General features: G+C 46.9%; 1 protein-coding gene across 2 annotated transcripts in view; it reads left to right on the top strand.

Annotated features, from left to right (window-relative positions):
• Nucleotides 1-13915, top strand: part of NCKAP1 (NCK associated protein 1) — a 111709-nt gene that overhangs the window by 82643 nt on the left and 15151 nt on the right. For both annotated transcript variants that reach the window (XM_026647627.2, XM_029910520.1), the window contains 3 exons: nucleotides 1196-1289; nucleotides 2587-2669; nucleotides 3169-3249. In XM_026647627.2, the coding sequence (XP_026503412.1) occupies nucleotides 1196-1289; nucleotides 2587-2669; nucleotides 3169-3249 (258 nt within the window). The remainder of the gene's footprint in view (nucleotides 1-1195; nucleotides 1290-2586; nucleotides 2670-3168; nucleotides 3250-13915) is intronic.

The raw sequence follows: 13915 nt of genomic DNA, 5'->3' as shown, positions 1-13915 counted from the left end.
AGAGTGGTGTCTAGGGAGAAGTAGGCATAATCTTTCCTCCACTTAGTAGTATGCAGAGCTACATGGAGGTTGGCCTCTCCATAAGCAGCTTAATTAACATGTAAGACAATAGTTCTATCTCTAAAGATAAACATTTGAATGGATTATCATTCATTTACTGTAGCTTCCCTTTTTATAAGAGTAAAATAACCACTTCTTGCTTGTGGTTGGAGGACTTGAGGTAGCATAGGTGCCTTACCAGGTGGTACAAAAAATGCCTTGTTGGATCCAACAGGTTCAACTTTATAGCTGTGGTTATGCAGCTTCACAGTCCTTCAAATCCCTTATAATTTATATATTTGGAGAATAATTATTACACTTACATACTTGCTACGGAGATCTCTAGCTCATATGTGTTTATTTAAGAATCAAAGAAAAACACTTCCTTTACATATTGTTTCAGCCAAACTGTGTTTGACATGCAGAAGAATTCTGGCTTTCTTTTAAAGTTGACTTACTGCTTGAGACTAAATTGCATGGATTTAAATAAACAATTTCATATTCCTTTTTCTTTAATACTCTGTTTTTGTGATCAGAGTCAAAGAAAATAATCTTAGGAAAGCTGCACTGATATTTAATGTTTGAATAATTTATGAGGACCAGATTATTTAAAAAAATAAAACCTCTCTTGTTTTACATTAAAATGTGAAGCAATCAAAATTTGTGAGAAGCACTGCTTTCCAGTTAAGGAGGCTTCCTAAATTCACTACAATCCAACCGTCACCAAAGCATACATCTAGTGAAAAGAGCAAGGGAGTGGGCTGCTGTACGAAAAAAGCTATTGAGATGTGAATAATTAGAATATTATTGGAGTTAAATATAATTAGTATAAAGCATCTTTATACAAGGTTTATTTTGTTAAGTTTTAGTCTAAAATCATTAAACTCATTTTGTGAAATTGCACATTCTTCTGAAAAAATAAACTGCATTCCCATCAGCAGTTTTTCTTCCTCTCTTGATCATTCAGAGCTCTCTTTGGTGTACAATCAGGATTTACCAGAATAATCCTGTCGTTCCTTCAGAAGAAAGATAGCGGGAACATCTGGATTTCATGAGCTTGATTTCCTGCTTACCAGATTGAAATGTCCTAAAGCATGCACCTATCTTTTTAACATACTGAGATCTACGGCTGACCTGAGGTCTTGCTTCTCTTTAGAAACTTGTGGTGGAGAATGTTGAAGTGCTAACACAAATGAGGACCAGCTTTGACAAACCAGACCAGATGGCAGCACTCTTTAAAAGATTATCATGTGGGTACCTAGCAATATTCTTTTTCTTTTTCTTTTTCTTTTTGTCCCTGCAGTTGTCTGCATAAATAAAACAACTTTGTGAAAACTATCCTCTCTGAATTTAATATACATGAACGTTGAAATGTATATTTCATTCACTAGAGTTTACTCATAATGTATGTGAACTGATTAAATTTTGAAACTTATCTAGCCTGTTCATGTGTAAACAAAATGAGATTTCAGTGTAAATTAGTGCATAAACACTTGGATATAAAAGCTGGGGTGGGGGCATGTGCAAAAATATGATGCCTTTCTGCCAAGGGATAGGGGCTGTCATGCATTGGGATGAAACAGATCTTGTTGTCCACTTCTAATAGCCATAAATATAATTCTTCAAAGTACAGGCATGTAGAAGTACATGCATGCAGAGCAGAAATTGAAAAGTGTTATGTGGATACACCAGTTTTAAATATGATTCCATCATGGTGTATTGTTGCATTCTTTAGAAAAACAGGGGTGTTTAAAAGTAAGTATTAAACTGAGACATTGTAAACTATGCAGAGAAGAGTGTTTACATCCAGACATTGACATCTGTGTGTAAACATGCTCATTCTTTTGAAGTAGTCAACAGGAGTTCATACATTTATTGCCAAATACAAATATCAGCTACATACAAAAAACAATTGTCAGGAATATTTTAGTTCTTGTGATTTTTGCCTTTGTTAGAATGTCACATACTTTAAAGTTGTTTCTATATTTTCCTGCTGATATTAATTTGGGGTAGAATGTTTGAAAAGGCTTGTTTTGTAAATCTTGGGATATATTCTAGTTCAGGGGTTCTTACATTTTTTTTTGCTGGGCCACCCTTTGAAAATATTTCACAGTGTGATGATCCCCTTTCCCTTTTGGTACTGGACATAGCTTTCATGACATCAGTCCAGATCCCTACAGAGCGAAGTAACTATACCATGCCACCTTTACTTCTGTGCTGCTGCTGGCGGTAGCTTTGGCTTCAGAGCTGGGTGCCCAGCCAGCAGCCTTGACTCTCCAGCCACCCAGCTCTGAAGGCAGTGCCACCACCAGCAGCAGTGCAGAAGCAAGGGTCACATGGTGTGGTATTGCCACCCTTACTTCTGTGCTGCTGCCTGCAGAGTTGAGTGCCCGGCCAGCAGCCACCGCTGTCCGGCTGCCCAGCTTGGAAAGCAAGGAAAAAGGTGATCTCGCGATCCCCTTACAATAGCCTTGTGACCTCCATTTTGGGTCAGGACTTCAAGTTTGAGAAATGCTGTTCTAGTTCACTATTTTTCTTCTAATTCAGCTGTTGACAGTGTTCTGAAGAGGATGACCATTATTGGCGTAATCTTGTCTTTTCGCTCATTGGCACAGGAAGCACTTAGAGATGTAAGAAATAACTAAATTTATTCTGCATGATGTTAAGATGAATTAATATTGTATTTAAATGTCTCAGCATTCAGGTGTCTTGTGTTTTAAAAATAAAACCAAACTTAAAATAAGTTGCCTTGTGGGTAAAATGGGTATATGCAGAAACATACTGAACCCAAGATTCCCAGTTCTGCAAGATGAAATAGGCATTTACAGAGAATTCATTGGGTACTGTTCAAAACCATTTTGCTGACGATGTTAGAATCTGTAAGATAGTTTTGTCAGTGTGTCAGCGTGTGTTTTTCAACTTTAATAATGTCTAAAAGTGCTTGTCCACTTGGTCAATGCTAGGCTCAATTTTGAATGTATTATGCTTCCAAGTCTCTCATAGATTAAACTATCTGATACGCATAAAATAATAACTCATGACAAAGTAGAGTAAATCCAGTGATAAGTTAGTGTCTAAGATTATTTTTATTGAAAGAATTTTCTAGTTGCATATTTGTTTGTCTCTTAGGTCTTATCCTACCACATTCCTTTCCTTGTAAGTTCAATTGAAGACTTTAAGGATCACATTCCAAGGGAGACTGACATGAAGGTAATGTTTTTGGTTGAGAGAGTCATTTTTATGGCTTACTAAAAATATTGGGCAAAATCATTAACACTTGATGTGAAAAATCCAGAAACAAAGAATATACTGTGAATGTAGGCTATTGTGTTTATGTAACCTCTTATATGTGACCCTTATTATCAAAAACTTAGAACACTAAGACTTTTATGGAAATATATAACAAAGGGTTAAAAAGCAAAGTTTCATCAAGGATTTAAATTGGTTAAGCAGCAGAAAAAGGACCATTCTTGTTTTATTAATGATTTGTTGATGCAGTTTGTTGATGACACTAAGTTATTTTGGCTAGTAAAAGGTGGAAACTTCTTTTGGTTTTAAACACATTAGGGGATTGAAGCCAAAGGGAAAATGCATAAATACATTAGTAAAATAGTCTGAATTTAGAGTTGACAGGAACCTGTGAAGTTGTCAACAGTTTGAAGATTGTTGCCACAAACTGGGGGAATGTCAAAGCAAGTAGGATGTTTGATCTATTTAAAAGGATAAAAAAGTACAAAGCCTATTGTGATATTTGCGAATGATATGACATCATTTGGAAAACTACATTTAGCTTGGTTTCCTCACTTTAAAAATGTAGCTGTAATTGAAAAGTCCCTGGGAAGGGCTAAAAATGTCTTGAATTTAATGGGATTACGTGTATGAGAGCAGTGCAAAAACTAGGATTATTTAGCCCTGAAAAGGGAAGCATTAGACAGAAGGTTAAATGAAGTATGAGCTTATGTAAGGTATAGTGAAAACTGATAAATCCCTGCTTTTTATGCTAATTTATTGTACAGGGACAAGGGGATAAGTCTGGTACTCTAGCTAGCTGTAAAAAGGAGCTGGATAATCTTGACCAAAGATACTTGTATTTGTTTTCTATAACAGGCATAATTAACTCTCATACTTCAAGGCATGAGCAGGGTCAGGGTCCCTCAAATTTACCACATTGCACAATTGACTCTTCATTATAGGGGATATTCTCCCCTTAAGGATCTGATAAGGGCTATTGTGAGAGGCCGCATACCAGACTTGAAGTACATATGAACTGCTCTGGTATAAGAGATGCTTTTACTTTGAGTGATTGCACATGTCCATTCCACTGTATTTCTTTTAAAAGAAGAAGAAAAGATTTTGACACCACTTCCCACCTGGGCACCGATGTCAGTACCAGAGTTATGCCTCGTCTCTGAGCTTCAGGTCCTACCACTCTTGTGGCACACCAATGCCGGTTAGTGTCCTGTACCCCGGCTGCCTTAAGTGCTTGGAGAAGGCTCACATTAGTGACAGGTGCAGTATCTGTAAGGGGTTTAAGCCCTGATCCAAAAAGCATAGGGCAGCTAAACTTAAGTACTTTCTGTCTTCCATCGGAACCTTCCTCTTCAGTCTGGGTATCGAGCACTTCTGCATCGGTCAACAGTGCTCCTCCAGCTTTGACAGAATTGAGAGATGGATCAGTTTCACCAATGCCAAGAAGAGGTACCACAAGTCATCTAAGCACTCTGTACTGGGCACCTCAAGATCGGAGGTGAAGAGGTTTGAGCTCTACCAAGGACTTGGAGGTGCACTCAAAAAGAAGGCACTTCGCAGAGCAAACCTCAAAATGGGAGTTTGTTGACTCCAAAGCCTAGTTCAGGCCCGGTGAGACCGACTCCTGATGTGCCAGGTTCATCGTTGTTGCCTCAGATTCCGGTGCCACAAAATCAGTATGCTTTCCTGGTACCATCTATGCCTGAGGAGTTTGTGGCTGAGAGAGAGTTGTTGAATCTCTTGGTGCCATCTTCCCTGGCTCTTCAAGATTCTCTTGGCATCAGCACTAATGGTCACAGCTTCAGCACCACACCATTGTGGAACGATCGGATTTGACAGTTAGCATACAGATTAAAATGGTACTGTCGAGGGAAAGCTGCAGATGATCTCGCAGGTATCCTCTTCTCCAGAATCTGATTCTACCTCACCAGTACTGATGGGGGCAGCTCCTCCATGGTCTGAAGAATCAGATTCTTCTTCGGATTCTGAAGTGCGTTCGTATGTGTCTCAGCCTGGATATGTCCAGTAACCTGTGTGCAGTGCCTACCCACCCTGCTTTCAGCTTCAATTCCAGCAGGGTGCATACTGCAAGGACCCTTGGTCTGTGCACAGTTGGGGGCCAAGGCCATAGCAGCCTTTATGGAACTTGTGGGGGTTCCCCCTCAATCAGGAGCATCCCCATCTCCTTCCCAACCTGCTTCCTCGGGTGGTCGACAAGAACATTGATGTTATAAGCATGTACTGACCCCGGCACCAGGCAGGGACAGGACCAATGTTCCCTCTAATTTTTGACAGGCCGTGTGCGCAAAAAATTTCTTCTGTGCAAATTTTTGAAGCAGAGTTCAAATTTGTGCGCCATGAGGCAAATGCGCCCCAGCGAGTAAAATGCTTATACATTTAAAAAAATTTAATTTGCAATTTGTGATAATAATAGTGCATAGCTCCGATTACGTCCATGCATCTGTGGCAAAAAAACGCAGGAAAATGGAGATGTGTGGGTCCCGACGTGATCAATGTTCCACGTTCGAAATGCTGGCGGGGAGGGATACAATTCATTGCCCTCCTTTCCCTTCCCCTTGCCAGCTAGTAGAATCTGGCTGTGTTGATAGATGGCGGGCGAACAATGTCAAAAGTCGCCCGTAAATGATATTTTGGCCTGGCTCCGATGTAGTATTTCATTTTTTGTGTGCGCAGGTGTTTCGCCGTGTGCACGGGGTTTAGGATCTGTGTGCGTGCGCACAGTTTAGAGGGAACAGTGGACAGGACCCTTCTCAGGAGCTACCCCAATAAGAGTTGGAAAAGAATCAACCCCGAGAGCCATTGGTATCCTCTTCCTTATCCCCTGATGAGGCTATTGTGGTGGAACCAATTTTCCCACCGCTGGATGACTACAAAGTCCAGCAGGAGTTGTTGAGAATGATGGCTTTGGACATCCATCCAGAGGAGGGTCCAGTAAAAGTTCCTCAGGCTTGTGGACATTTTAACATCAGTGGTTCCATTAAGGATAGCTCTGCCTATTAACAAGGCTATTCTAGATCCTACTAAGGTTCTTTGGCAGACCCCATTGTCCCTGCCACCTATTGCAAAAAGAGTGGAGAGAATGTACCGAGGGGGGCGAGGCTCAGGCTAAGGCCAGCCCCCATGGGGGCTGGGGAAGGAAGCACCACCCAGCTCCGCTTCTGGCCCTGCCCCTGGATGCCAGCCCCGTCCCCAGTTGTGGCCCCAGCCTCAGCTGCCTTATCCCTGTCCATGTCCTCCTCTCAACTCTGGGGCTGTGTCCCTACTCCCACCCTGGCTGGGTGAGAGTGCGGACAGAGGTATGGGGGGGGCGACCCTGAAAAATTTGGGGACTATTGAATTATGGGGATTCCATAGTCTCCCTTGGAAGCCTATTCCAGAGTTTAACTGTCCTTTATAGTTAGCAACTTTTTCCTACTATCTAACCTAATCTCCCTTGCTGCAGATTAAGCCCATTTCTTCTTGTCCTACCTTCAGTGGACATGGAGAGCAATTGATAATCATTCTCTTTATAACAGCCCTTAATATATTTGAAGACACTTATCAGGTTTCCCGTCAGTCATCTTTTGTCAATACTGAACACGTCCAGTTGTAACCTTTCCTCATAGGTCAGTTTTTCTAAACCTGCTCTCTTCTGGGCTCTGTCAAGTTTGTCCACATCTTTCCTAAAGCACGGAACCCAGAATTGGACACAGTACTTCAGCTGAGGCCTCACCAATGCCAAGTAGAGCAGGACAGTTGCCTCCTGTGTCTTACATATGCCCTAGAATATTAGCCTTCTTTATAACTGTATCCTATTGTTGACTCATTCAATTCGTAATAACCCCCAGATTCTTTTCAGCAGTTACCACTAACCAGTTACTTCACATTGTGTAATTGTGCATTTGATCTGTCCTTAAGTGAAGTATTTTGCACTTATTTTTATTGAATTCATCTTGCTAATTTAAGATCAATTATCCAGTTTGTCAAAGTTGTTTTGAATTCTAAATTCTGCCCTCCAAGAGCTTGCAACTCCTCCCAGCTTGGGGTCATCTGCCCATTTTATAAGCATACTCTCCACACCATTATCCAAGTCATTAATGAAAATATTGAATAATGCTGGACCCAGGACCAACACGTGTGGAACTCCACTAGATGTGCCATCCCAGTTTGACAGCAGACCATTGATAACTACTCTGAGTTGGTCTCTCAACCAGTTGTACACCCACCTTATAGCGATTTCATCTAGACTGCATTTCGCTAGTTTACTTAGGGAGTGTCATGTGGGACTGTATCAAAAGCCTCTCTAAAAATCAAATTTTATCTCTCCCCCCCCCCACCCCACCCCCTGTCCAATCCAGTAGGCCAGTAACCCTGTCAAAGAAGAAAATTAAATTGGTTTTGGCATGATTTGTTTTTGAGAAATCAAAGTTGGCTATTCCTTATTAACCCTATTATCCTCTAGGTGCTTATAAATGATGTACTCTATTAATTGTATGGTCAGCCATAGACATTTCAGCATTAGAAGAATAAACTGGGTGTGGTTTTCTCTCTCATATTCATATAGGAATAAGATGTGTAAGGGAAAGTATGATTTATAGGAGTTCCCTGTAGTAGGAAACTTCATGCAGAACCCTGTGTCTGTTAGCTGAAGAAGCACCAAGTATTGTTTATCTAACCAAACTAGGATCAATTGAGGGTAAAGATAAACACTAAGCGTTACAGCTTAAGTGTGTTTAAGATTTAAGGGGCACTATAAAAAGTGGCCACTTTATAGGGTAACTCTGCCAAATACGTATACTTTATTAATATACCAGCTTGTAACGAAAGGTATTTGTGCCACTTTATCGCCTTACTTCAAACTGTACAAGTCCAGTAAACATAAGTAAATCCTGTGATGTCAAGCCTTACAGCACCAGATGTGTGGGTTTTTTTTAAAAAAAAGGGTTACAACAGAAATGTCAAAAGAATGTATACCAATAAAGAACAACAAAAAGGAAGGCAAGGAAAAAAGAACATGGTTTTATGGCAAGGTTCAAGAGGCTATTCAAACCAGAGGTATCTGTCAGAAAGTGGAGATCCAGTCCTCCTCGTGAAGCCAATAAAAGGAACATAAACTACTATGGCATGTAATATGTAAGGTTAAAAATGAGGAAGGCTAGAAGGGAATTAGAAGAGCAAATATTGAATGACATAAAAACAATATGAAATGCATTAAACAGATACTAAAAGCAGGGAGCTCCTGAGAAAAATGTTTGGCCTACTCAACTACCAGAGTAGATGGGCAATTAAAAAAGATGAGGGAAATTGCAATGAAGCTAAATAATTTCTTTGTATCAACCTTCACAACAGAGCATGTTAGGAAGATGCTTTCTCGTTTTAGGAAATAAAGATGAGGTACTTCCAGACGTTGAGATATCAAAAGAGGTGGTGCTGGAACAGGTAGCTAAATGAGAGGGGGATTTAATAAGAGCAGGATTGTTTACTTGCAGGAGTTCTGAAAGAACCTGAAAATGAAGTGGCTGAGCTTCTAACAAAAATATGCAATCTCTCCTAGGAGACTGGATACTTTCATACTGGATCAGACCAGAAGCCAATGTGGTCCAGTGGCCTAAAACTAGTACCAGATGCTTCAGAGTAGGATGCCAGGAACTCTGTAGTGGGCATTTATGGAGTAGCCAGCCCAAAGGGAGATTGTTTCCCATGTTGGCTATTGTTTGGCTTAAGGCAGAAGAATGAAAATTTGTCTTTCTAAGGGAAAAAAATTAAGTTTTTTTTTTTAATGCTAAATTTAACTGTGAATATTCTCATTAAGCTTATAAAAGTCGAATCCTTTTTTAATCTTACTTATCTCTTAGCCTTAATGATTAAAAATTAGCTATTGTACAAGAGGTGTGAAAGGTAGTAAATCTACTTTTAAAGGGTATTAAAGAATGAGAGCGAGAATGAACAGGAAAAAAGGCAAATGTTTCAGAACATGGTGTAAGAGAGTATGGAATCTGAGTGTTTACCTGTCAATCTGTCCCACAGGGGGTCTTCAACAAAAACAAAATTTTTCATCACTGGTTTTTAATATAAAATACATAGGGTGAACAACATTCTAAGGTTAAGATTTTTCAAAAGTAACTCGTGAATTTTGGGTTCCTAACTTGAGACACCTTATGTGGACCTAATTTTTCAGAAAGTTCTGTATACCCATCCTCTGAAAATGAGGACCCTTATAAGATGTCCTAGGTTGGGCACTGTAAAAGGTTCGGTGCCGGGGCTCGACCCTCCGGGGCAGGAGGGGAGCCACACCGACTCCCTGTCCACGAAACAAATAGCCGGTTAGCTCAGGCTCAGGCCCTTCGGTGCAGGGCTGAATAATCCACCGACAGTTCCACAGCCCAGGCCCTCTGGTGCAGGGGGGCTGGGTAAGTAGCAGTTCAACAGCCCAGGCCCTCTGGTGCAGGGGGGCTGGGTAAATAGCAGTTCAATAGCCCAGGCCCTCTGGTGCAGGGGGGCTGGGTAAGTAGCAGTTCAATAGCCCAGGCCCTAGCTCAGGGCGGGGCACACACCGACACTGCTCAGGCCCTTGGAAGCAGGGGCGGAGCAGCTACCCAGTTAGGGAGCTCAGGCCCCCTTACACAGGGGCTGAGCAACACTCACTCTGGGTAAGCCCTGGCGGCGAGACCAGAGCGTTGGGTGAGGGGGAAGCCTGCCACCCGTGTGTGGGGGTGGCAGGGGGGAACGCAGGCCCACCCACTCCACTGCGTTCCAGCCCGGGGCCCTAACAGCGGTTCTTCTTCGAGTGCTTGTTCACGTCCATTCCACATTAGGTGTGCGCGCGCCGCGTGCACGAATCGTCGGAACTTTTTCCCTCAGCGGCTCCCGTCGGGCCCGCAGGGTCCCCTTCCCGCCAGAGCGGCGCCCCGCCCTCGCGTATATATATCCCTGCAGGCCCGACCCTCCCTCAGTTCCTTCTTACCGCCCGTGGCGACGTTGGAACAACTCTGTCTCTCGCCTGAGAGTGTCCCTTAGCATAGCCATTAGCAGTAGTTAGCAGTTCATAATTACAGTTAAGAGTTTTAGTGTTAAGTAGTTGTTTAGTTCTTCTAAGGACCAAAATCACTTGGTGATAGGGGTTTGGTCAACCCCGGCACCGGCCCTGGGCGGCGGGGCATGCCGCACGCCCAAGGCTTTAAGGCGTGTGCCGCGTGCCGCAGGCCTATGCCAGTGAGCGACCCGCACGAGTCGTGTCTCCGTTGCCTCGGGGAAGCTCACCAAAAGGAGCGCTGTAAAATTTGTAAGGCCTTCAAGCCCAGAACCAAGAAAGAGAGGGAATTTCGCCTTAGACAGCTCCTCATGGAGGCGGCATTACAGCCCTCCTCTTCCGCGGCACCGTCCGCTTCGGTGCGGAGCGCCCCGGCATCGGTCCGCGACCCGACACCGGCGGCGCAGACTAAAGCCGCGGCACCGCCAAGGCGGGAACATGCCCGGCACCGATCTTCTTCGCCGGCCAAGGCAAAGGGCCAGCCTAAGACCCGGGGACGCTCCCCTCATAAGAAGGCGGCACCGGCGAAGCCCGCAAGTGCGGCCAAGGCCGTAACGGCCCCGGTACAGATCCCGGCACCAGTGGCTCCGGCGCCGAAGGGCCCGTCGAGCCCCGGGACGAGCGCGTCGAGTGCGGAGGATGGGCTGGAGGAACTGTTGGAGCAGCCCTCCACCCCGGACACATTTGAGGCGGCAAAGGACCTCATCGAATTGTCCTCCGAAAGCACACTCCGCGCTGCAGACATTCCGCCGCGGCTGCCATCCAAGGGCAAACCGGCGATGATGCGCCCGTCGCGGTCGCCATCTCGGCACCGTTCACGGCGCCGGTCCCGGTCGAGCTCCGCCTCGGTGGACTCCCGGCTTCCCGCCGCACAACGGGCCGCGAAACAGTCAGGGCCCGATGCGAGCGTGGCACCGCCTCAGCAACCCGGCTCGAGCAGGCGCCGGGACGCTTCGATGGCGAGACTTCCAAGACCACCCTCCCGCAGCCGCTCCCGGTCCCGCGGTCAACGGTACCGTTCCCGGTCCAGATCGGCACGCCGGTACTCACGGTCCCGGTCCAGACGGCACCGCTCCCCGACACCGGACCGGCACCGCCCCACGGCACCGCCATGGCCCTCTAGGTCACCGTCCCTAGCGTCGGAAGAGGACTCGGGCCTTTCCAGATATGGCCGCAGAGGGCATGCCGCTAGAGAACACGAGGCCTCTTGGCAACCACATTGGAACCATCCTGGGCAGTGGCCATTCTGGACACCGTGGGCCTATCATCAGCAAGGCCCTCCATCCAGGACTTCGCGGTCGGGTCCCTCAGGAGACCGGTCCCGCTCCCCACGGTGCCGCCCTACCTCCCGTGCGGAGGCCACGGTCTCCAGACCACCGGATGCAGAGAGGGCGGACTCGGCACCGAGCTCGGCACCGTCCCTGACTCGGGACAGGGGGCGCACCCCGGAGGGACGCCCCACCGAGGAGGAGATACAGGAGGACGAGGAAGCTCAGAAAGCCATGACCTCCTCCTCCTCGCCGGACGAGGCCGTGGCGGGCACAACAGTATCCGGCCCTCCCCCTATTGACCACCGGGCTCACCAGGACTTGCTCCGCCGGGTGGCCCTTAATTTGGGTCTACAAGCAGAGGAGACGGTTGAGCAGGAGGATCCGATGGTGGACATTCTGAGCCCAGAGGGTCCCTCCAGGATCGCGCTCCCGCTTATAAAAACGGTCCAGGCAAACTATAAGACCGTATGGCAAACGCCAGCCTCCTCCGCGCCAACCGCAAAAGGCGTAGAACGGAAGTACTTCGCCCCGTCCAAGGGGTTCGACTTTCTCTTCTCCCACCCGGCCCCATGTTCGCTGGTCGTCTCGGCGGTTAACGAACGGGAAAGACATGGCCAACAGGCCCCGGCACCCAAGGCCAAGGAGGCAAAACGACTAGACCTTTTTGGCAGGAAGGTCTATTCGTCCGGGGGCCTCCAATTGAGGATAGCTAATCAGCAAGCGATCCTAAATAGACATAACTTCAACTCATGGGCTTCGGTGTCCAAGTTTAAAGACGCCTTGCCTCAGGGTTCACAACCTGAGTTCGCGGCGCTAGTGGACGAGGGGAAGGCGGTAGCCAAAACGTCGTTACAGGCCTCACTTGACTCTGCCGACGCAGCTGCTAGAACAATTGCGTCGGGCGTAGTGATGAGACGTTCTGCATGGCTGCAATCCTCGGGCCTTCCCCCGGAGGTGCAAAATACCCTCCAAGACTTGCCGTTTGAGGGTACGGGTCTTTTCTCAGAGCAGACTGACGCCAGGCTACACAGCCTCAAGGACTCTCGGGCTACCCTTAAGTCCTTGGGGATGCACACCCCTGTGACACAGAGGAAGCCGTTCAAGCCCCAACCTCCTCAAAGGCAGTATCATCCTCGCCCTCGTCAGGAACCATACCGTAGACGGGGCAGGGACAATAGACGTAGGCGCAACAATACGCCTAGCCAAGGCCAAAACCAGGGCCAAAACAAGACGCAGCCGGGAAATAAACAAGGATTTTGAAGCTGCGATCGAGGACAGCGTACCCATCCCTTCTCCGGATCCACCCCTAGGTTTCAGGGACCGCCTGTCCCATTTTTCCCGTGCCTGGTCTCATATAACATCAGACCGCTGGGTCCTGCGCACGGTGGAATCAGGTTACACCCTCCAGTTCTCCTCGCCCCCTCCCTCCCACCCACCGCCCCCGTCCCTCTTCAGGGACCCCTCTCACGAGCAACTCCTCATACAGGAGGTACAAACCCTCCTCGAGGCGGGGGCGGTGGAGGAGGTTCCTCTGGACTTCAGAGGAAGAGGGTTCTATTCCAGATACTTCCTCATCCCCAAAGCCAAAGGGGGCCTCCGTCCTATCCTGGATCTCCGCAAGTTGAACCAGTACTTGCAGAAGCCACGGTTCCGTATGGTCTCCCTTGGTACCATCATCCCTTCCCTGGATCCGGGGGATTGGTACGCTGCCCTCGATATGAAAGACGCTTATTTTCACATTGCCATTCGCCGAGCTCATCGGCGTTTCCTACGCTTCACGGTCCAACAGCGCCATTTCCAGTTCACGGTCTTGCCCTTCGGCCTTGCAACAGCCCCGCGTGTCTTCACGAAATGCATGTCGGTGGTAGCCGCCTTTCTTCGAAAAAGACGGATGCGCGTCTACCCGTACCTGGACGATTGGCTCCTGGCGGGCCGGTCGGAGGCAGAGGTCCGCGCCCATGTGACGCTGGCATTGCAAGTATTCCGCGAACTCGGGCTGTTGGTCAATGTGCCCAAGTCATCGCTAATCCCCACACAGAGGCTGGATTTCATAGGGGCAACCCTGGACTCGGTAGAGGCACGGGCAAGTCTTCCCGTATCCCGATTCCTGGCTATCAAGGAGGCCGTAACCTCCGTTCAACGATTCCCGACGACCACAGCCAGATGTTGCCTGCAACTCCTGGGTCACATGGCAGCGTGCACGCACGTAGTCGGGTTCGCCCGTCTCCGGCTCCGACCGCTGCAGCTATGGTTGGCTCAGACATATCGCCCCAACAGAGACCCCTTGGACATGGTCGTCACAGTCCCGGCTCGGGTATCGGATGCC

The sequence above is a fragment of the Terrapene carolina genome, unplaced genomic scaffold (assembly GCF_002925995.2).
Source record: "Terrapene carolina triunguis isolate 2854851 unplaced genomic scaffold, T_m_triunguis-2.0 Scaffold62, whole genome shotgun sequence".
NCBI classification, from domain to species: Eukaryota; Metazoa; Chordata; order Testudines; family Emydidae; genus Terrapene; species Terrapene triunguis.
This window is presented reverse-complemented; position numbering and strand designations above follow the sequence as displayed.